The following is a 22,560-nucleotide window of genomic DNA, read 5'->3' on the forward strand; positions in this document are numbered from 1 at the left end:
CTGGATCCTGGCTGCTGGGAAGCCTGCAGAGGATGCTGGGTACTCCCTTCAGTGGTTCTGGGTGGGGGATCAGCTCAGCTCTGGGCTGGGGGTAAGGGACCTCCCAGGCACTGCCTGGGCACAGACCTCCCAGGCTCCCACCAGCCGGGCCCTGGCTGATTCAGGAACAGTGAGGCTGGGACCAATTAGACCTCCACTCCCAAAGGATGGGGTGGGTCCCTTTTGGATGGGGCTCCAGGTGGAGAGTGCCTCTGGTCCTCTGATACCTTGGCTTTGGAGCCAGCTGCCCAGTTTAGACCCTATCCACCTCTGCTTTTCTGGGCTCCAGGTCCAGCCTCCAGAGGATGCAGCAGGGAGAATGTGAGAATGGGGTCATCCTTGACCTCTCTCCTGTGGTCAGGGCCTGATGTCTCAGAACCAGTGGGTGTGTGTGACTCTGCCAGTGACAGGTCTGGGTCAGGTCGACACTCAGCTTTTTCTGAGGACAGTGTGACTTTCTGCTCTGTGACTTGCTTTCAGTCCTGGAAGGGCAAGTGAGGCAGGCAGAAGCAGCCTGGGCACACCTGGCATGAGGGTGCAAACAGACCCAAGTGGGTACAAATGCTTTAAAAGGCTGGGTTTGGGGTCAGGGTTCAGTGCACAATTCACCACATTAAGTGGACTCAGTTGCATAAGTGCTAGATGGTGGTGTGGGCACTGGGATGTGCTTGTGGGGTGTTGGACTAGTGGGGCATTGAGGGTATGGTTATGTGGGGCCTATTAGTGCAAGAGACCAGTGGGTGCTGTTGTAGTCTAAGGAGTGACACTCAGACTGTTGTGTGAGGTGCATCTTACCTACCCTGGGTGCTCCAGGGCAAGCCAGACAGGGTGGGGACTTTTCTGTGTTGCGGGGCACAGGCTGTGTTGGGGTGTCCATGTCTGTCTTTTCATGAGGTGGGGGTGTGAAAGCCAAAGGCAGCCTGGGACATGTCCTATGGAGTAAGTGAGCAGGTCACAAGCAGCAGGGTGCGTCCAGGGTCCCAGTCATGTCTGAAGACTGCTCCAGAGTTTGAGGTGTTGTGCTGTGGAGGGCATGCAGGTGTGGAGGGTGCTATCCCAGCTTGTGCCCACTTCCAGGGGTGTCCCATGCTGCGCACGCCTGGGGGGGTGCTGCTGGGCAACCCTCCAAGGGTGTTCTGCCCTGGGGGCTGCATGGATGTGTGTGTCCTCCTGAGTGTTGCCGCTTGCTGTGTGGGCCTCCCCAGCAAGGCAGCTCCGCAGGGGCTCCGTGGGAACCAGCCTGGACTGGGCTGCTCTGGGTTTCCGTGGCAACTGTAGGGCGGGGCCAGGAAACCCACTCAGGAAGGAAGGCTGGCTGGCCTCAGTGTGGCGGAGCAGGGAGTGGAGGGCCGCCTGGGCTGAGCCGGCGCCAGGCCCCTGCTGGTGGCTGCTGGCTTCACCCTGGCTTTGCCCCAAGCCTCCTGTGGCCCCCTGTGCGTCTGTGACTGCATTTATTGGGCTCTGTGTCCAGGACCTGTCTGTGGGCATTGCTGGTCCTGTACCAGTATGTGCCCTGGTCTGTTTGGTGATTTTTGTGGAGGCCTAGGTGGGCTGGTTCCCCTGGGTCCCTGGAGGGCAGTGTCCAACCTGACTGCCCTGCCTTCCCCTGCCAGACTGGGAGGTAGGAGAAAGGGAGGCCAGGAACAGAGAGAAAGAACACTGCCTTACTAGCCACTGGACACCTGAATCTGTTTGTTTCTCTGTGACTTGTCCTGGCTTTGTAAATGGCTTTGGTGGAAAATCAGCAGGGCTGCACGTGGGCCCAGGGGACTGCCCACCCTCTTTGGTCATAGACAGGAATGGCTATGTCCATTTCTTGGGTATTGAGTACCAGCTGGTACCAGGCCATACTCTAAGAGGTAGGAATTGGTAGACAACAAAAAGACCCAACTCCCTGCTTGGGAATATTTTATTCTAGTGTGGAGAGACAGAAAATCAACAAAACCCTAAACATCACAATTTAGGGTGTCAGGCCTGAGGAGGGCTGTGTTGGGGTGACAAGTTTGTCTTTTCATGAGGTGACTTTTGAGCCAATATCTGAAAACCTGAAGGAAATGTGTGAAGGAGACATAGGAGCCTGAAGAGGCCCTGGGGAAGGGCTGCAGTGTGGAAAGGCAGGGAGTACAGAGGGCCAGGGCCCAGCGGGGTCTGGGAGGGTCTTGCCAGTTTCTCTGAATGAGCCTTGGGGACTTGAGGGTTTGAGCAGAGGGTGTGATCTGACAGCTTCCCACAGCCTCAGCACAGCTGAAAGGCCAGGGGCTCTGCTCCTGTAGGGGGCCTGGCCATGGCTGCCCTTACCCAGGGCCATGCTCTGGCTGGCCCAGGAGTCTCACTGGTCTCTGCAGGAGGGCAGGGCAGGCTGCCTCAGGACTCCTTGGGTTTGCTGCAGGGACTCAGACCTCCATGCTTCACCCATTGCCCCTGACCCTGTGGCCGTCTAGGGCCCCTGGGGAGGAGGAGGGTGGAGTGGCCGCCAGGCTGGCGGGCTGGCAAGGCAGGAGGGCGGCATTTCTGGGAATTGTGTGGGGGAAGTGCATTGTTAGAGTGAGCCTGCTGCAGGCAGCCAGGGCTGACACTGGCCTCTGGGGGATGCCTCTTGCCTCCCTCAATGCTGTCTCTGGAGGAGGGAGCTGGGCCCTTGGCCAGGTTATGGGCTGGCTGGGGACTTTCCAAGAGATACTGTCCTGAGCTGGTGATTCTTCCCATTCTGCAGACTGGGAGACTGAGGCCAGATGGCTAGGACCTGCATCAGCAAAGCCAGCAGCAGCAGGGGTGGGAGACTAGCTGCATGTCAGTTCTGGTCTCTGTCCTGTTTGACTTCAGAGGCTAGCATCCAAGGGAGGCTTATGTGGGATTGGCTGGGGTCACAGCTCCATAGAGCCCTGTGGCAGAGACCTTGAAGCCCCACAGTAGGCTGGAAGGGTCTTACGGATTGGAATGCAGCTCCTACTCCAGGGTAACAGAGGGGTAGGGCTCCTGAGGCTGCATCATCCCCCCCACTTCCTGGTGATGGGAAATAAAGGGGGGCTCCATGTGAGTTTGGCAGTAGGAGCCTTCCCACCACCGCCCTGCCTCAGTCAAGAGGGGAAGCACTGTGCTGGTCACTGGGGTCATGGCCGGCTTTGGGGGAGGCAGCGGAGGAGGTGGGGGGACACAAATAGAAAAATAAATGGCCTGAGCTTCCGCTGTTTCCTGGCCTGAGGAGGGGGAGGGGTAGGCTGGGGGCCAAATGTGCTGCAGACCTGGTAGGGCAGACCCTGGGGGATATTCCTAGGCCTCCTTAGGGCCATGGCCACCCCGTAGAACTCCAAGCTGGGATATCTCCCCCTTAGAGGCCCCAGGATAGTGCTGGTTGCCCACCAAGGTGTCCTGAGGGTAGATCTAGGTGTGTCTGTCTTGAAAGACACCAAGTATGAAAGATACCTTGCAGGAAGGGGCAGAATCCCTAAGGAAGCTGGGGGCTCAACCTCAGGGAGTGGGGGGCAGGTGTGGACCTCTGCAGGGGCTCCTGGTGGGGTGAATGAGTCTAGGCATCATGGGAAGTGGAGTGGGGGGCCTCCTGTGGTGGCTGGGCTGGGAGGGTAAGCCAGGCTCCTACCAGGAACACTCTACCTGTGTGACACGTTGTTCTTGTCCTGGTTCCTAGGTTCTGGCAACCTGGGTAGTGTGACATCCCTCCCCTCCCCCTGTGCTGAGCTAAGGTGAGGCCTGGGGGACACAGGGTCCTGTTGGGGCAAACATCCCCAGGAGAATCCTCCTGTCCTGATATCATACCTGGTTGTGGCTTCCTGAGGGCCTGGAGGTTCTAGGGGCCCAGGAAATTTTGGGGGTAATATGCTCCAGAGAAGAAGTTTCCCAGATTGATGAGGCCCAGCCCAGGGGGGCCTCTGAGCAAAGGCATAGAGGTTAGGACCACAGAAGGGGCCTGGGAACAGGGATTCTGAGACTGGGATTAGGAGTGTTGGAGTTGGTCGGTGCCACAACCTTATAAGCAAGAGCCATTCAGGATGGGCCACATTCTCATCCTGGTTGCTTAGTGGTCCTGTCTGGACAGTGTGACTCCTGCTGGGAGCTTGCTGGACCTCCCTAGGGGAGGATGAAATGTCCAGGCAGGTCTGTGGCTCGCTCCTGCCACCTACAGGCTGTTGCTGCTCATATCATGGGCCACTTCCAGCCTCAGTGGAAGCCTCTAACACTCCATCTGCCTGGTCTACTCCTTCGTTTCCTCACCTGTTCCTGCTATGGGCCAGGCTATCATGCTTCTCAGCCTGTACCCTGATGCAGCCCACAGGCTGGACCCACTCAGGAGACACCTCCTGCACAGAGACCCAGCCTCCCAGCCTTCTTCCTCAAGGGCTATACCAAGGGAGCCCAGGGGAGACTCCCTAGATATGGCAGACTCCTTTGAGCCATCTCATATGGCCCTACTGCAGCCCAAGGAGGGAAGCTATCTGGCCTCTTCTGGAGGAGGAAAGTGGGCCCAAGACTTGCAGCCCAGCACCGCATTCTGCTCAGCAAGTAGCCCTGGTGCTTGGCTGGAAGCTCCTCAGTTCCCTGTCCTTGTGTTGGTGCCATGCAACATGACAGTATCTGAGTGAAACGCACGGGACTGTAAAGGAAACTGATCGATCGTATCAGCACACAGCTATGAAGCATCTCCCCACAACTGTCACCCTTAAAACTCAAGTGCTGCTTTCCTGACTCACTGAAGGGCAAGGTTCACTCCTGGGTGAAGTGACCATTGGGGTTCCCAGCAACAGTACACAGAGCATGTGGGGTGACGTGATGATTAATCCTCGTAGTCAGAGGGTCCCTCAGCTTGGGTATGGGCTTCCTTCAGGTGGCCTTCAAATCAATTCTGCCCTGAGAAACCTGTGTCTCCAGGGGCTGGCTGGGCAGTATGCATGGACCTGACACCATGGATGGCGGGGAGCCAACTGCGCAGTCCTCACAGCCTGGAGCTCTGAAGCCATTCTTCTGGGGTTCTTGCACAAGGGTAGCCCCAGAACTGGTTTTATGGGATCCTGACAGCTCGTTGGTATGGTTGGTATCAGCTCTTCAGAAGGTGGTTGATGAGTATGTGGTTCCAGCCTCTCTTGGAGCTCATGGTGTGGCTGGACACTTAGCCTTCACTCCTGCACACAGGATACTGGCCACAGAGGACTAGCTTGGTTAGGCTGGGCTGAAAAATAGACCTGGCTCACAAAAAGGGGCAAAATCAGTTCATGTGGAAGCTGGGATGGCTGTGTTCACCCATCATGGGGTGCATTTGTAAACACTGTTACCTATAAGGAATCCCATGCTTTTTCCTTGTGATAAAGGTGACTCTCAGGCTGGGATTGAGGCTCAGCAGTAGAGCGCTCACCTAGCATGTGCGGAGGCCCTGAGTTCAATCCTCAGCACCACATAAAAATAAGTAAATTAAATAAAGGTATTGTGTCCAACTACAAGTAAAAAATAAATATTAAAGAAGATGAATCTCATAACTGACCATGACCATGTTTCCATTTGCACAATAACTCCTGGGAGCTCAATCATATCTAATTAATGACACTGAGAGCCCAGGGCTGGTCAGCCCAGGGTATCTGGTCAGCCCAACCTGCCACCTGGCCTCATGGTTCTTTAGCTTTAATTTCAGTAACAGTACGCCCCATAAGAATATAGTCACCAGTCCCTTGGCCTGCACTTTCCCCCAGATTTGTGCCCCTCCAATACACCACCCAGCATCTGCATCCTGAGCAGGTGGCAGGCAGTGGTGGAGATGCTGGCCCTGTGCCTCTTCTCTCTCTGACCTGGCATCCTCTGGCTGAGGGCAATCTGTCCCCTCCTGGAAACCTCCGTGTCAATGCCATGAGAGCTAACCGCCCTGTTCTGTTCCCAGTATGAGTCAGTGCACATCATCCTGACAGTAGTGCTGTGAGGGGACTCTATAGTCCCAAGTCACAGGTGGGGAGACTGAGGAAAAACCAGTCAATGTGCAGAGCTTGGGATTTGTGCCCTGGAAGGCTGACTTCGGAGGCTGGACTTGTCCTCACAGCCTCTCCAGGATTCCAGGGCGTCTTCCTCAAGGGGCCGGCATCCTTCCAGGCCCCACTTCTGGCTACTGCCCCTCACATCGCCCAATGCCCGCAGGCTTCTTGGTGGAGGAACCTCTACCAGAGGCATGAACAATTCAAACTATGCCCTAGGACGACGAGTGCAGGGGTCACCGGAGCCCAGGATAGGGAAAAGGGTATCGGAGCCTCAGGTTCTGGCTCCGGGAACCACGAGAACATCTGGAAAGTGGGAGAGACAGGGAACAAACGTAAAGACGTCATTGTGGCCGGCCCAGCGCCTCCTCCTTCCCTAGCCCCTCCCCGTCCCGCCCGTTGCCCCTCCTCCTCCCCTAGTCCCTCCCTGCCCCGCCCACGCCTCCTGCTCCCCTAGTCCCGTCCCACCCCGCCCGCGCCTCCTACTCCCCTAGCCCTTCCCCTCCTTGCCCGTCGCTCGTCCTCCTCCTCTAGTCCCTCCCCTCCCGCCCACGCCTCCTCCTCCTAGTTCCTCCCGCCCTGCCCGTCGCTCCTCCTTCTCACCTTAGTCCCTCGCTGCCCGTTGCCCTGCTCCCTGTTCGCCGCTCCTCTTTTCATCCTAGCCCCGCCCCCACTCCGCTCCGCCCTGAGTGCCCCGCCCTTCCCTCCTCCCACTCCTTCCCCGCCCCGCCCTCTCGTGCTCTGCGCAGGGTATTGTGGGCTGGGTCATCCGCGGGAGGTCTTGTCAGGACTACTTTTCCCAGGAAGCTGTGTGCGCCGCTGGAGCTTCTGGGAGTTGTAGTCCGCGGGGCGGGGACTCCGCGTCCCATCATGCAACGCGCAGCCGCCGATCGGGGGGTTCGGGCCGAGGGTCGCGGCGGCTGCGGCCCTGGTCCGGCCGGGCTGGGTTGCTGAGCTGAGCAGGGTGCTGGCCCCAAGGCGATGATGGGCAAGGAGGAGGAAATTGCGCGGATCGCCCGGAGGTTGGACAAGATGGTGACCAGAAAGAGCGCGGTGAGGGGCGCGGGCCGCCAGGACCCCGGGTCCCGAGTCCCGCCGAGACCCCATCGTGCCCACCGCAGGCGGGACGAGATGTCACCCTGGCCCAGACCCCCGCCCCGGGCCCGCCCTCCACCTCGTCCCCGGACCACCGCTCTGGATTAGACGCCGCCCCGCCCTGCCGGCCCTCCCGCCCCTAGGCGGCGGAGGCGTTCCTGCCCTGGCCCGGCTTCTCCTTGTCTGTCACAACCCTTAAGAACGAGGTTCCTCTAATAAATTCTCTCCCTCCCTTAGCCGGGCCTCAGCCAGCAGCCAGCCGGTGTGGGCAGGTGGTGGAGAGCGGAGTAGGGCCGGCCCTGCCCCTGCAGCCAGACCGCTTGACTGCGGATGCTGAGCCTCAGAGGAGGCGTGCGAGGCGTGCGAGGCCTCCAGGGTCCAGCCCAGCTTCATACGTTGGCAACCCGTGCAGCCTCCAGGGAGCATCCTTTGCGCATCCTGCATCCTGCCTGGCTCGGGTGGGGAGGGGTCTGGAAGGAGCCCGCCAGCGCACTGAATGGGACCGCGCCCCCACGGGACAACTCCGGGTGGTGAAGGCGGCTGAGTCACGGGCTTTTCAGGCCTGCGTAGCCTGCCCAGGGCTGTGACTTCAGTGTGGGTCCGGGTAGCTATTTGGAACAAGCAGGGTTGGGCCTGGGCTCCCGTTGGCCATGGTCGGACCTAGGGTGTACACCAGGAAGGGGGCAGGCTCCCACACATTTGTTTAAGCTGGAAACAACCCCTCCAAGACTGTGCTTACTTACCTCTGGGTTATGGTGGGCAGCAGAGAGGGAGTGAACAATGACCTGCTGACCGTAGAAAGGTGTTTTGTTCCTTGAAGGAACCCTAAGTGGGAGGGGGCTGAGATGGGGGAATGTGAGGGGAGGTAGATGGACTTGATGGGGGAAAGAGGACCGCTCGCAGGAAGACCTGTTGACCTCCTGGCACTTTGTTGGACAAGGGCGGGTGGTGATGAACTGAACTTTGATGGTGACCTGCCCCTGACCAGTCTGTCCCTCTCTTTTCTGTCAATGGCAGATACTTCTGATGGCAACACATGAGCTGGCAGGAGGGGTGACAGGGCATGGCTGGCTGGTGGAAGCACAGCATGAGAGGATGCAGAGGAGGGGCCTCCAGGGTTCTTGCAGCACTTGAGAGGACCCTTGGGGACTTGTGGCTTTAGTGTGGTTTTTATGACTCTCTGGAGCTGTGTCACCTGGTGCACATGGCTGCAGGGGAGGACTGTTTTTGCCTCTGGGGGATCACCTGTCCTCCCAGAGGTCACCTCAGGGCTGGTCTTTGCAGGGCCAGAGGGGTAGGATCTACCTTGGTGGGGTAAACAGGGGGTGTCTTAGCATAGACGTCACACATACTGGGGCAGGCCAGCTTCTCTACCTGAGTGGCTGGGTGGGTTGTCTTGGCCCCCTTGTAGTGTGGGGAGACACAATGTGAACATACAGCAGGATAAAGTGATGTGGTTTGTGGAGGACAGCAAGGCAGGGGCAGGGTAGGGTATTACATGAGGTGAGTCCTAAGTAGGAGAAGGTGTTTGAACAAAGCTGGGGGGCATGAAATCTGTCAATGTGCTGGGGAGGGTATTGGGCAGAGCATCTTCAGGAGCAAAGGTCCTGGGGTGGCACCCTTAGGGAATATGGAGGAGCTCGTCTGCTGTGGAAGTGTGATGAGGAGTTTAAGGAAATAAAGATCTTGGGCAGGGATGGAGCAGAGGAGGGAGACCAGGGGATTTGTTGCAAGGTCCAGAGGAGGGATTGGGGCTGTCCTGGGGGGATACATGAGGAGTGGGACTATGAGCCTTGTGGGTGCTAGTTGTGGTGTAACCAGAGTGAGGGTTCCCTAAGGGTTTGGCCTGCTGAACACTATAAGGAGAGGCTATCCTACCCACCAGGGCCTGGATGGGACAGGGTGCCAAGGAACTTGGGGTATACCTTCATCTGGGTGTGTTCCTTACTACTGGGAAGGAGCTATGGCCTTTCTACTCTTCTTGTTTGGTCAATGACCTGATGTTGAGTGAAGTCAGGGAGGTCATTGCCAGGGATGTGGGTTGGGAAACCATGTTACCTGTGAGGAGTGAGACTACAAAGCCCTTCCTTCTCCTACCCTGAGATGGGGCAATAAAGCATGGGGCAGAAACTCTCTTGGTGCAGAGCTCTGAGCATCTCCTGGTGGAATAATCATGATTTCCTTCTGATCTCCAAATTGTTACTGCCTTGTGTCTTCCCTCATGGGCAGGAGGTAAGATTGTCTGCTGAGGTCTAAAGTCCCTTTATAAAGGTCCTTTCTCCTTCCAGGAGGGAGCCATGGACCTGCTGCGGGAGCTGAAGGCCATGCCTATCACTCTACACCTGCTCCAGGTAGGCCCTGCCTGCTGCAGCCCAGCACAGTTCCAGGAATAGTCATGCCGCCGGCATGTGGCAGGGCTTCCTATGCCTACCCCCACCCTAGGGTTTGGTTGGCACAAACACCAGTTTTGAGGAGAGGGTTCCTGCCTTTCTCTAATGCTTGATGAGGCAGGGAGGGTACATCTGAGAATAACTCACTCTGTCCTGGGTTCCAAATGGGACAAGAGCCACTAAGAGAGGTGTCTACTTCCTCATGACTTATCCCCAGACCCTGCCTTATGGAAGCCACCAAGGGTCTGCTAAGAGGGTTTGACTCCTGGGATGGGTCTCCACCATCTCCCAACCTAGGCCACTTGCCTTGCAGTCCACCCGTGTTGGGATGTCTGTCAACGCCCTGCGGAAACAGAGCTCGGACGAGGAGGTCATTGCGCTGGCCAAGTCCCTCATCAAGTCCTGGAAGAAGCTCCTGGGTGTGGGTCAGGCCACATGCTGGTTCAGGGGACACTTGGCCTCTTGCTGGCTGTGCTACCCTGAGCTGGCCTCCTGGAAGTGGGCTATAGGAAGTCTGGAGCTGAGCTCAGGGTGGAAGTGGACCAATGGGTGCCCATCAGTGATGGGTGGGATAGTCTGTAGGGCATGACTATTGGAACAAAGGTGTGTGTTGGGGAGTGATTTCCATATAGAACAGGTAGAGAGCAGAGTCAAGTGCAGAACCTGGACTGAACATTGAGGACATCCAGGAGCCCTAGAAAGAGGGAGTTGGGCTGTTTTAGATCACAGAGGAGAAGGGTAAGGCCAGGATGCTCCAGGTTCCCAGTGATGGAGAAGGAGGAGATGGAGCTACCATTAGAGAAAGTTGGGTTGAGGGAAGATGGTCTCCTTCTGGGGACAGGATGCCTGGGCGGCACAGATCCCCCATGGGGTAGGGAGGTAGCCTTGTTTCTGGACCTGGGAAGGACCAAGCCTTTCCTGAGTTCTGTCCACACCCTTGAGAGACAACCATCATCTCTTGAGACTTTCCAGTTGTGTGGCCTTTGGGAGTACCATATTCATGTCCTAGTGCCCAAGGCAGGCCCTGGATGGGCAGGAGGGGGCCCTGGAGGGGCCTCACAATGAGCTGCTTGAGTGGGGGAATGTAAGGGGGAGGTAGAAGGGCTTGATGGGGGAGAGAGGACCACTGGCAGGAAGACCTGGTGGCCTCCTGGCACTTTGTTGGACAAGGGTTGGTGGTGATGGAACTGAACCTTGATGGTGGCCTGCCCCTGACCAGTCTGTCCCTCTCTTTTCTGACAATGGCAGATGCTTCTGATGCCAAAACCAGGAACCGGGGGAAGGGCACACCTCTGCCCACATCATCCTCAAAGGATGGCTCAGAGGCCATGGATCCCAGGTAGCATACCTGAATTCAGGTGTACACCCTCCTGCCTCAGCTGAAAAAGGGTGCTGATGCTCATGTCCCTAGGCACTGCACTGAAGGAGGGGCTTTCTCTGAGGAGGTTTGTCAACCTCATGCTGGGCACTGTGTCTCACAGCTGAGACTCCCTTCCCCAGCCATCTGAGGTGGATGGACATGTCTTCCCAGATGTCAATGAGATCCCTGACATACATCTTCCTCAGCAGAGAGCTGCTGCACATCTGATCCTTTGTAGGAACCCTCTGCCTGCTTCCTCAAGACCCTGTCCTGGTCTAGTTCTCACTGGCCTGCTCTGGATTTCCCCTTCAGCCTGAGGCTGGAACCCCTTCTACAAGATCCTGCTCAGAATCAGAAGCAGGGTGTCTGATTCCCCTCTCCTGTCCTGAAAGTATATGTGGCCATCACTGTCCCCAGGAGGGAAGTCAGGCCCCTGTTGCTATGGAGACTGGGAATTCTGCTGGTGACAGGCTGTGGTTGAGGGTCGCTTTGCCCTTGACCAGTCTGGGCAGTAAGTGAATGGAGGCTGGGCCCTGGTCAGGACAGGCTGAACTTTGGGCAGCTCCTGCGTCATCTTTCCTCCAGGCAGCTATAGGTCACTCCCTGTCCTTGGTTTGCCATCAACAGAGGGAGATATTTGTAAAGTGGCCCATGGTTGGGTCCTCTGCAAGGGGAACACTTTAGAGGTGTCAGGAAATCCCCAGCTCATTTTGAGCAGCTGGGAATGCTGCACAGATCATTCTGGGAATAGAATCCAGCATTCTGTCCCCATTTGGGGAGTGAGCTTGATCACTAGGGACTTTACATTCTACTTCTTCCTCTGGGGAGCTGGGCAGGCTGCATGGGCATTGACTGAAGATAGGCCATTGCCAGGGCCTGTCAGGGTACAGCAGATTGGCTTTGAAGGGGGGGATAGTGCCATGACATTTACTTTTCTGGGGACCAGCATCCTACTAGGGTGCCTGTGGCCTTAAGTCTAACCCTGTCTCTCCAGCCGCAAGAGGCCGGAGCTGCCCAGGATGCTGACCACTCCAAGGATTACCACGTTTCCCCCAGTGCCTGTTACCTGTGATGCTGTGCGCAACAAGTGCCGGGAGATGCTGACCACTGCCCTGCAAACAGACCGTGAGTGCCTGGCAGGCCCTGGCTGGATATGCACCCAGACTCACAGGGTGGTCTGCCCCTGCCTGCTGTAGAGGCCTGCTTCAGGGATGTGGCTCTCTTCCCCCAATCTGTTGTGACCCTGGAGGAGGCAGGTGTTTGGGGTTACCAGAGAACCTGGATCCCCAGGGATGTGAGTGTATCTCCTCGCTGCCAGGGTTTGGTGCAGGCAGAAAAGCAAGTGGGTGGCAAGTGAGGGCTCCCTCTTGCAGATGACCATGTGGCTGTTGGTGCAGACTGTGAGCGACTGTCGGCCCAGATTGAGGAATATATCCTTTGTGCAGGGATTTTGGGGCCCAGGGCTTCTGGTGGTCTATAGGCTACTGGCCCCAGGTCCCCTTGGTGGCTGGGGGATACCATTGCTGGGCTCCCTGTGCCTCTCTGGATGGTGGCTAGCCCTGGAGGGTGGCTAGCCCTGGGAGGGCCCTCCCTGGAGGAGCCAAGAGGCTGGCATGGCCTGCTGGAGGGGCCTAGGTCTCAGTTAGGAATGTGTCTGGGGGAGGTGCAGCACTGTGGCCCCTCAGCTCCTCACCAGGCCTGGGTGGGTGGAGTGCTCCTGTGTAGCTGGGCAGAACATCCCCACATGGCCCCCAGCAGGGCAGGTAGAGCACAGTGGCCTCATGGGTCCTTAAATGCCTGCACGCATCTTCCGGGATGTGGGAAACACAGACATGAAGTACAAGAACCGTGTGCGCAGTCGCATTGCCAACCTGAAGGATGCCAAGAACCCTGACCTCCGGCGGAATGTGCTGTGTGGTGCCATAACCCCCCAGCAGATTGCGGTGATGACATCGGAGGTGAGCCCCACTGCAGGGGCTGGGGGCTGCTTCTGTGGGGCTGCAGGCTGAGCGCTTGGCCCCTCACCCCAGGAGATGGCCAGTGACGAGCTGAAGGAGATCCGCAAGGCCATGACCAAGGAGGCCATCCGTGAGCACCAGATGGCACGCACAGGCGGCACTCAGACAGACCTGTTCACCTGTGGCAAGTGCAGGAAGAAGAACTGTACCTACACGCAGGCGAGTGGCTGCCACTTCCTGAGCCCATGTCTTTGGGCGTTCATACTCTCTTGGAGCCCACACCTGTCACCGCCTGGCTGGGTGGGGGCTGCTCTCATGCCTGGACTTAGGCCAGGGCAGAGGCCCAAGTGTGGATTTCTCCTGCATTTTTAGGGCCCTCATTTCCCCAGGACTCCCAGCCTAGTAAGTAGTGTCTCAGGTGGGAGTCCTACTTGATCTGGGGTACAGAAGCTGGCGAGCTGTCCTGCCTAGTACAGGAGACATGAGGATGTCAGTGCAGGCAGGATCCTGACCGTGCTGTGGAAATGGATGCCAAAGTGTCTGGGGAGACAAGTGATGGTGGGAGCTTGGGAAGAAGGTGGAGGTTATAAGTCTTTGTCTGGTGAGGATGCGGAGGCCAGTGAAAACTGCTGTTTCCCTGTGGAAACAAGGCCCCAGCCCTGCAAGGGGCCTTGGTCTGTGCAGGGCTGTCTTGGTTTCCCATGGTCCTGTGGGATGAGGCTTGCCCTTGTGCCTCCTGGAAGGTGGCTATGGTCACTGGCATCCCTGCTAGTCACCCCAATATGGGGCCCCTCCTATTCTCAGCTAACAGTCTTAGCTTTGCTAGGCCTTTCGGACCCATACAAGGAATTCCCCATTGGTGGCTCATGTACCAACAGGCTCAGCTCTGGAAGACTCGGCATTCTCAGATCAGGTCACCCAGGCTGCCCCAGGGGCTGAGGCCAGCACTGCTTAGGTCAAGGGACACCCTTTGCAGAGATTGGTGGTGACCCTGGGCTCCACCTGCCCTACAGGTACAGACCCGAAGCTCTGATGAGCCCATGACCACCTTTGTTGTTTGCAATGAATGTGGAAACCGCTGGAAGGTAGGTGGATGGGCTCAGGACATCCCCCAACCCTATTCTCTGTAAGTGGGTACCTTGGCTTATGTAGGGTCTGTGGTGTGAACCAGGGATGGCCATGCCCAGCCTGCCTCCTAGTCATTTCAGGGATGGTGGGGGTGGGTGGAGACCCCAGCCCTGGCGGTCCTGAAACCATGGCTTGGTTGCCTCACTGCTTCCCTGCAGTTCTGCTGAGCACTTGTGCAGTTGCGCTATAGCCCCAGGTCCTGGCCAATGCTGCCCCTCCTGCATTCTTGGTGGACACAGCTTCTCTGGAGACCCCCAGTAGACGGCATGCCCTGCCCCAGCTGCCTGGTGTGCACCTTTCTGTCCTTTGCCCTGTTATTAAATGTTGTTTGCCATCTTGCCATCCTTGGGCCTTGCTCCTGGTGGGCTGTACACAGGCTTCAACTGAGCCTATCTGTTTCTTCTCTGCTGCTGTGGACACCCTCCCTGGGGACAGGCAACTCTTGGGCTTAGCCCTAGCAGGGCAGCTCCTGAGGCAAGAGCTTAGGCGACTTTTGGAGAGATCACCTGTGCCACGAGGCTAGGATGATGGGGTGGCGCTGCCTCTCCCGAGTGTGCCATGGGGCAGGCCTTACCGACTTGGCTGTGAGGGCAGGTGGGGAAGGGGCTTTGTATACACACAGACAACCTGGGGTCCATGTGAGGGGTCAGACTGACCTGCTCAGCCCCATCTTTAGGGCAGCCTGCCTCATCCTGCCTCCACTGGGGGAGACAGAATGCAGTTTGCCCCAAGGGAATGGGGTCCTGGCCCTTGGCCAATTCCTGCTTGAAGTCACTGAAGCTCCCAGAAATTCAGAGGAATGAGATGATGCCTTATGGGGCCTGTGATGAAGACAACATTGTGACAGCACCAAGGGACTCTTGGGAAGGTTGCCTTCTTAGTGGCCACCCCTCTGGGAGGTATGATACCTACCAGGGACTCCTGCAGTCTCAAGCCTGATCCTGCTTCGGGGCTCAGGAGGCAGACACCAGGCCTGGAGCCCACCTGGGTGAGGCTGAGTTCAGCTTCCAGAGGCCACTGCTGTGGGGAGGGTCTGGGAGCAGTCAAGGATGATCCCTCATTTTCCTGTCTCCCCCCCACAAAGTGGGCATAAATATAGGCTTCTGTTTCAACTATACCTTCAAGAATAAGATCTCATTTTGGGGGTGTAGGAATGGAGATAAATATGAAAACTTTTTTTTTCTTTCTTGGTAAAACATACAGTAAGGAGATGTTTCCAGGATTAGAGTTCATGAATATGTAAAATATATTCAGGTCCTGTCACTTGAATCTGGTTCTGGGTCTGGTTCTGCAGTGCAGACAGCTCAAGTAGGAGGGTCTCCTGCTACCAACAAGAGACATGTCCTGGGCAGCAGCAGGCTGGTGAGGGGTGGAGTCATGGGTGTGGCACTTCCCCCTGGGCCAGCCATGTGGGGGCCACTAGTGTGAGCCCTGAGTCTGCCCACCAGAGGGTGGAGTTCCTGAGCCCTTTGGAGCCTAGGCCTCCGAAGAGGACTGTGGGGACCCCCGAAGCAGCAGGGTGCGGTAGGCCGGGGAGCTGAGGAAGCGAGGGTACGAGTCCCGGTGCATGAGCGTGTAGATCTGCAGCTGCGCATCGTCAAATGTGTGCGCGGATGGCTCCTGCATCTTCCTGTTGATGCCCTCCCGCACTCGGGAGTCCAGGCTCACCTGTGGGACGGGGCACCGAGGTCAGAGGCACCCTCCCCAGGCCACCCCAACCCGTGCCAGCAGCTGGCGCACCTCCTTGGGGGACAGGATGGACACGTAGTCCTCATAGATGAGCCGCGCCTTCTCATCCACCACGTGCTGGTTGGCCTCTGCCTTCAGCTCCTCGCAGGCCAGCCAGAAGAGCATGTTCTCCTCGCTGTACTCTGTCCGCAGGAAAGCGCGGAACACACTACGGCCCGCGGGGCTGTGCATCAGCTTGTCGAAGGACTGCGCCCAGCTCTGTACCTCCTCAGGGCTTGGGGGGGTGCTGAAGGCAGGGACGGAGCACATTAGGCCTGTCCCCTCCTGCCCCTTGACACAGATGCCCCTGGCGGCAGAACTCACCAGGCATCACAGCTGGGGAGGGGCTGCAGCTTGCTCTCCTGTGAGGCCTGCCATGCTCGCCGCCGCTCTTGGTTCCTGGCAGCAGAGAGGAAGGTGGCTCTGCCCTGGGCACCTGGGACTTCCACAGGTGCTGCCATAGCCTCATGTGGCCTTGGCATGTGAGCAAGCATGATTGGTGCCTGGCACATGTGTAGGGAGCGTGGTCCTGGGCATTGGATCTTTCCACACTTTCTGGGGCCCTTACTGAATCCACTTATACAGGCTGATGTCCTGGCCATAGTACCCAGTACTTCTTCCTGATCAGTAGTTTGACCATCTGTGCTTCTGTGGCTCCTCAGCTTCTCCCCTTCCCTGGCTTAAAGGGCAGGATCTAGGGCTTCTCAGCCTGACCTCTGTTTGTCTCTTTCTGAAGAGGCTACAGGCCTGATATCAATAATTGGAACTGCTGGTTGATGCAGGGTCAGAACCTTCAGTCTGTGTGTTTACATCTGTCTGGTCCTGGATCCTGACCCTGGCTCCAAGGGAAACTTGTTCTGTCAGTGCTGGCCCCAAGTCTATGCCCAGCCAACTGCTGCGTTAGGGGACAGACATCTAAAGCCCAAAGGTCTAGATACACTGCGTTCCTGCCACATCCTGTTTCTCGGTAGACACAGTCCCCACCCTGTCCTGTCCCTTGAATTCATGGCTGAGCCCCTTGCCTGGGCTCAGGCCTCGTTGTCACTGTTTAGTATAAGACTCCATTAGGTCCCCAATCCTGAGGAGGGCCAGGCTTCTGCAAGGCCCAGGACCCTCCGCTTCCCTACATACCTAAGGGAATCCTGTCACTACCTGGAGGCTTCACTGCTTCCCTCATGCAGATACCTTGTGTGCTAGGACCGCTGTTCCCTCAGCTGGGTCTCTGCTCAAATGTGCCCTACTGCAGGGTCTGGGCCTCTTGTGTTCCTCTGGGCTCCTAGGGTGTTGCCTGGGTTGGCTCACAGAGGCACTGATGGGTGTGTGCATGCAGCAGGCCTGGTCCTTGCACATGGGGAGCCCTCAGTACACCAGGCACAGGAGTCATATAAAGTCCTCCAGGGGGCGTGGGTGCTGGCCACCAGGGCCCAGCAGTCCTGGGACAGGACAATGCTTTGAGGTGGAAAGGGCCAACTGCCCACAGGTGATGCCATGGAGCCACCCGTGAGTCCCTAGAGTCCCTGGGTTTGGCCCCTCTCAGTGAACTATGCCCCCCAGGCCCACATACCAGGAGCAGCTGCAGCAGCAACACCAGCACAAACAGCAGGGGTTGCGGCTGGGGGCCGCCGGGGGGACCACATCATGGCTGGACATTGGGGGGGGCCTGTCCGCCTCCTCTGGCCCTGTGTGCTGGGAAAGATGGGGCTGCCTCAGCCTCTAGGGCAGAGTCCACTGGACCCGGCATCTGGCTACGCTCCCAGGGGCATGACCCTCAGCCCCCAGATACCCTGGAGATTCTCCCAGCTCCTCTCCCTGCTTGCCCCCCACCCTCCCTGGGGCAGAGGTGAGGAGGAAGTGGCTTACCTGCTTCTCAGCCTCATGCGGGGTGGGCATGGGTGGGTGGAGGGGACTGCCCAGGCTCTGTGGTGCCAACTCCAGGACCTTCACCACAGCCTGGGGAAAGGGGTCAAGCTTACTAAGCACCTATGACTCTAGCCCCTGCCTATTCTCTAGGTCCTAGAAGAGATGCCCCTTCCAGAGTTTTTGCCTCCAGCCTTAGTTTACACTAGGGCCAGAGGGCAGACCCAGGTCAGTGAGGAAGGGGCTGCAGCAACCTTTGGCTTCTCACTCTAGACTGGGCCCCAAATGAGGCACCCACAGGAGGTTCCAGGACACCCCCATCCGCTCAGTCCCTGGGAAGCCGGAAGCCTGGGTTCCTCTTTCTTGGTTTCCGGCTCCTAGTCCCTCCCAAGGGGGCTGGGGCTTGAGGCTGGTGTATGGTATGTGGGGGTGTCAGACACTTGGACCTACTTCTTACATCTAGGGTCTTTCTGCCTAGACTATGGGGTTAGAGTGTGGGCAGAGGTGCTCCCCACCAAAAGGGACCCAGAGAACTCTGACTACTCACCTGGGACTTGGCCAGAGGGGCAGCTAGGCCTGCAGCATTGAGGACGTGAGTGGGACTTGAGGAAGGACTTCCTGAGGGTGTGGGGAGTGGAGCATGCACTGGTGAGGAGGAACGTATATGGGGAAACAAGGTTCCTTGATCCTCAATGCCTCTTACACCTTCCCTCCAACACTGTGGGCTCCCCTTCCCTCCCTGCCCAACACTTCCAGAAACTGCAGGGTGTTCGAGTCAGGGAAGGAGGCGGGGGTAGTTCCCCAGTTGGAGCCTCAGTGTCCCTGGACCACCAGTGGGATGTACAGGGAGCTCATTCCCCTCACTAAAGCCAAATGCAATCCCAATGTCTCCAGGGACAACGGAGCAAGGTGGCCAGGAGGAAGTTTTGAAAGCCTTACCCCCATTTGCCTGTGCCCACCTGTGTTCAGGTCAGGGCCTGCAAGGCCTCCAGCTCTTCATATCCACCACCCTCCCTTTTAGTGGCTGTGAAGCTCCGAATCCATCCCACTTAATTTTCTCATTACTTTCTATCCACCTGCTGCTCCTCCCCCAGGCTGTGGCCTTTTAATCCTGTTTCTGCCTGTTTTGGCCTCTTTGAGCCTTCCAGGGCCCTGAATGTGCTGACAAGAGGGGACAATATCTGAGATCTACACACTTAGGGTGCCTTGGCGCCTCACTACCCGCCTGGCTTCCTCTGAGATCCTAGTCCCACGGGCTCCCTCGAGCTGATAGGGACACAGAATAGTTGCAGCAGGGCTCCTCCAGGGGCCAAATTTCTAGGGAAAGGAAGGGGCACAGCCACTGGAGGTCTGGTGGCACCCAGAGCTCTCTCTTCCTCCTCCAGATTCTCCCTGCAAATGTCCTCAGAGGCTCCACTCAGAGTGGGGCAGAAGGGGGTGTCTGTGGTGTCCAGCCTGGGTGCTGGGGACCTGGTTTGGTGCAGAGGTGGGAGCAAGCCCTTTCCTCCCAGGCAGACACTGGACCTGGCTCCCTTGGCAACCCAGCTGGAACCACACATATCCCCAGAATGCCCACAGTGCCCTGGACCACTGCCTTTCCTTCTTGTGGGGCACACGGTCTGAATCAGGGTCTTCTGGCCTCTCATCCTGGCATTGGGGGCCTCCTCCCTCTTCCCCAGCCCCTCAGGCTTTGATCCCCAAGCCTGGGCTGGGAGAGGCCAGGCAGGCACAAGTCTGGTCTCTGGGGACAGAGGATCCCTAGGGAGTGGCTGCTGTTCTGCTCCACAGAAGGAAGAAGAACGTCTACAGCCAGCCCAGGCCAAAAAAAGAATAAAAAAGTGACAATCTCAGAAAACAATGTCGTAACCTTTGGAAGGGGGCTAACAGAGCCCCATACTTTGCTTAGTACCTTTCCTATCTGCTGCTATCCCAACTGGCCTCCAACAAGGCAGGCCAGGCCTCCCAGCCCCCAGTGACCCTCACTCCCCACCCACCTCCCTTGCCTAGCCTCTGCCGGTGGGGTCGTCTGGAGGAACCTATCTCCTCCTCAGGGCCCCTTCATCCAGCCTCTGACGCCCCCACCCTCCCTTAAATTAAAGAAGTCTCCAAGGCGCCCCACTCACCGGCGACCCAAAGGCGGGTGGGGGCGGGAGGGCCGGATTCGGTCTGGCCCCACCCTGGCTGTCGAAGGGGCGTGCTCTGCTGTAGTGGGGACTCAAGTCAGACGGCAGGAGGTACTCCTGCGGCGTTCCAGGAGGGAGGCTGGCGCGGAGCCCCGCTTGGCTAGGGCCGGGGGGCGCAGCGCCTCCCCTGCGGCTTGCCCAGCGGAGGGCTGCTGGACCCAACGGGTGGGGCAGACGAGGACTGGGTGTCGTGTCGTGTCCCGCCCTGCCCCTCCCCACCAGGCTCGGGGGGCGGGAGACGCGGAAACCTGGGTTCTTCCGGCCCCCACCTTTGAGCAATCACTTCCCTCGGCTCTGAACTGCAGAAAAAGGGGAACTCTCCTGCGATGCCCCCTCCCCCACGCGCGGGGGCTGGGCTCGGGTCTCACTGCAGCCCAGGTCCACGTGCGCGAGAAAGGGCAGTGCCCGGCGCCAGCTCTGAGGCTCCTGCCCGCTCCCCCATAGCCTGCCCGCCGTCCTGCGCTGCGCGCGCACCCACCGCCGCGCTCCCGCGCTTCCCCGCCTCTGCCGCCCGTGCGCTCCGAAGTCCGGCGGGCCGCGAGGAGGGGGCGCAGGAGCAGTGCGCAGGCGCCTGGCGGCACTTCCCCAAAGCCAGGGGCCGGGACTTCCTTGAGCGGGTAGGCGCCGGCCCGCCCAGCTCGCTGCGCCCCGCCCAGGGCCCCGTGCCCCATCCGCCCGCACCGAGGAGCTGAGTGGCCCGGGCCTTGAGGCGCGTGGAACGCGGCCGGAGCGGGCACCCCACTTTGCTTAGCGTGGCCCTTCTGGCCTTTTCATTCATGCGGGCATCCAGCGCAGGGCAGGAGAGCCTGGGCCCTATGTGCGCCTTGGTCACTGGGAGTACTCCTGTCCTGCTTGGCCAACCCCTAGCCTGAATCTCATGTACAATGGGGTCAAGAGCCTGTCACCTTTGGTGGAACTTCTCAAGAAAGGAGATTCCTGTACTGCAGGATGGGTACCGGGGTGCAAGTTCTTGCATCCAGTGTGAATACAATGTTTGGTAGGGTCTGGCTGAGTCCCTCCCTGTTTCTCCTTCAAGCTGCCCCAAGATATACTAAAGTTTAAAGCCCCACTGTACCCTTTGCCACCAATGCCTGTTCCTTTGGCCAACTCTTCTGGCCCTTTTATAAGTGAGTACAGATGTGGGTTATTTGTTATCCCAGCATGCTTTGGCCCTGTGTCAGATTAGCCCTTACCCTGCTCTGGAAATGGTCTGTGGAATGTCTTTGGTCTCCCTGGGCTGCTAGGCTCCTGCCCTGTCCAGTGTAGGGAGGCAACCTGGCCAGCTCCAGGTGTTGGGGTCCTCTGCACAAATGCCTTTTAATTGCACAAGTAGTTGTATAGAACTCTGAGAAGCAAACTGGAGACTTTACAAAAGCTCTTCATTCCATTGGAAGTATCTGGGGTCCTCTGAATGCCAGGCAGTGAGCCAGAAACACCAGCTTGGACCTAATGGCTGGTATCCGAGATAGGGGGTGGGGAGCAGACAAGAAATGGTTGGGTGAGAGGTGGGAGGGCTGAGGGCAGGGCACTGCATAGTGCTCACGCCTGACTGAGCTGAGAACAGCTGGGTGGCCATGCTGCCTGTGTGCCCAGGGCCTGGTGATTTAACAGAAATATGCTCTGGCTGTCGTGTTAATGGGCTAGTAAAAACAGGACAGAGGCAAGGAAGCCAATTTGGATGGAAGCAGCTGTTGCTTTAGCCTAGACACCAGTTTTTTTTTTTTTTTTAATATTAATATTTTTTAGTTTTCTGCAGACACAACATCTTTGTATGTGGTGTGGAGGATCGAACCCGGGCCGCACGCATGCCAGGCGAGCGCGCTACCACTTGAGCCACATCCCCAGCCCTAGATACCAGTTTTGAGGGGAAGGTACAGGTGAGGACCAGCAGGCCCAAAAGAGATGTTCAGCACCCGGTGAAGTCCACCTAACTGGCTGATCCCGAAGTGGTTGTCATTGCCTTTCCACTGTAGGGAAATGCAGGTGTGGGGAGCTGACAGTGGGTGGGGGTCCAAATACTTTCCACCCTCTCATGTTACTTTGTATCCCCTCTTCCTCCATGTCCTCTGACCCCTCAGGCCTGCTCTTCACTCCCTTGGCCTGCACAGAGCATCCCCTTAAGTGAGGGAGGAGCCCAACAGTGAGGGAGGGCATGGGACTTAAAGCCAGAGGACCCTCTGCACCAGACCCCCTCACAGACCACAGTACATTGGGCCTTAGCCTGCAGGCTTTGCTCCCCTGTAGAGCTTCTGCTGGTAGAAGTGTCTTCTTCCCTAGTTGCCTCTGCAGACCCAGCTCTTCTCAGGCATGAGGATCAAGGGGTGCCTGGCACAGAGCTGTCTCTGGCCCCTTTCTTGCAGATCTTCTTAGGGTGCAAGGCTTTGTCTCTGGTCCTCACATGCCTCTACACTTGTCATTTTGGGCACTGTCCTGAGTCCCTGAGTAGGCCCATGGTGCTCATCTTAAACATGAAGGCATGAAGGGCAGAGAAGTGATGAAATGATGCGTGACTTTATTAACCAGAGAAGATCCTCCTAGTCACTCAGTACGTCCCTAGAGACAAAATCCTGGCGTACAAACTGCAGGGAGCTTGACTGGAGGATCCCAGGCCTGGCTGTCATCCCAAGACACAGATTGTCTTCTGAGGCCACGTGTCCCTATTTATTTGCCCCTGCCCAAGCCCACCATCTCCCTGCTCCCCTTTGTCCTTCCTCCTGCCTGACTCCTCCCCGTTCTCTTTGTTCTTCCTAGGAGGCCTGCTGACTTGGGAGCTCTGCAGAATGTGGGCATGGGTCAAGGCCCAGGGCAGCAAAGACCCAGAATAGGTGAAGGATAAGGTGCTGAGGGGATATT

The 22,560-nt window shown here is 57.8% G+C and overlaps 2 protein-coding genes across 9 annotated transcripts; one reads left to right on the plus strand and one right to left on the minus strand.

The window, feature by feature from the left end:
- Positions 1–6,862: 6,862 nt before the first annotated feature.
- Tcea2 (transcription elongation factor A2) lies at positions 6,863–22,550 on the plus strand. 5 transcript variants are annotated; one of them, XM_076852184.1, is made up of 11 exons: positions 6,863–7,061; positions 9,392–9,454; positions 9,807–9,918; positions 10,742–10,832; positions 11,848–11,978; positions 12,227–12,283; positions 12,657–12,811; positions 12,884–13,030; positions 13,825–13,896; positions 21,454–21,584; positions 22,459–22,550. In XM_076852184.1, exons 1-10 carry the CDS (start codon positions 6,990–6,992, stop codon positions 21,556–21,558), a joined length of 1,005 nt encoding a protein of 334 aa, XP_076708299.1. In that variant the 5' UTR covers positions 6,863–6,989; the 3' UTR covers positions 21,559–21,584; positions 22,459–22,550. The 5 variants fall into 5 exon arrangements, with proteins under 5 accessions (XP_076708299.1, XP_076708300.1, XP_076965324.1 ...); XM_076852185.2 differs by having other exon boundaries at positions 9,807–9,912; XM_077109209.1 differs by lacking the exon at positions 12,227–12,283 and having other exon boundaries at positions 12,684–12,811.
- Positions 15,051–20,234, minus strand: Rgs19 (regulator of G protein signaling 19). 4 transcript variants are annotated; one of them, XM_076852188.1, is made up of 8 exons: positions 19,977–20,234; positions 19,648–19,726; positions 18,072–18,169; positions 17,528–17,617; positions 17,232–17,353; positions 15,992–16,066; positions 15,680–15,914; positions 15,051–15,607 (listed from the first exon to the last, which is right to left on the minus strand). In XM_076852188.1, the coding sequence occupies exons 4-8, from the start codon at positions 17,555–17,557 to the stop codon at positions 15,416–15,418; spliced, it is 654 nt and encodes a 217-aa protein (XP_076708303.1). In that variant the 5' UTR covers positions 17,558–17,617; positions 18,072–18,169; positions 19,648–19,726; positions 19,977–20,234; the 3' UTR covers positions 15,051–15,415. The 4 variants fall into 4 exon arrangements, with proteins under 4 accessions (XP_076708303.1, XP_076708306.1, XP_076708305.1 ...); XM_076852191.1 differs by lacking the exon at positions 18,072–18,169 and having other exon boundaries at positions 19,977–20,026; XM_076852190.1 differs by lacking the exon at positions 19,977–20,234 and having other exon boundaries at positions 19,648–19,741.
- Positions 22,551–22,560: the final 10 nt, after the last annotated feature.

This window comes from Callospermophilus lateralis, chromosome 3, assembly GCF_048772815.1.
Source record: "Callospermophilus lateralis isolate mCalLat2 chromosome 3, mCalLat2.hap1, whole genome shotgun sequence".
Taxonomy (NCBI): domain Eukaryota; kingdom Metazoa; phylum Chordata; class Mammalia; order Rodentia; family Sciuridae; genus Callospermophilus; species Callospermophilus lateralis.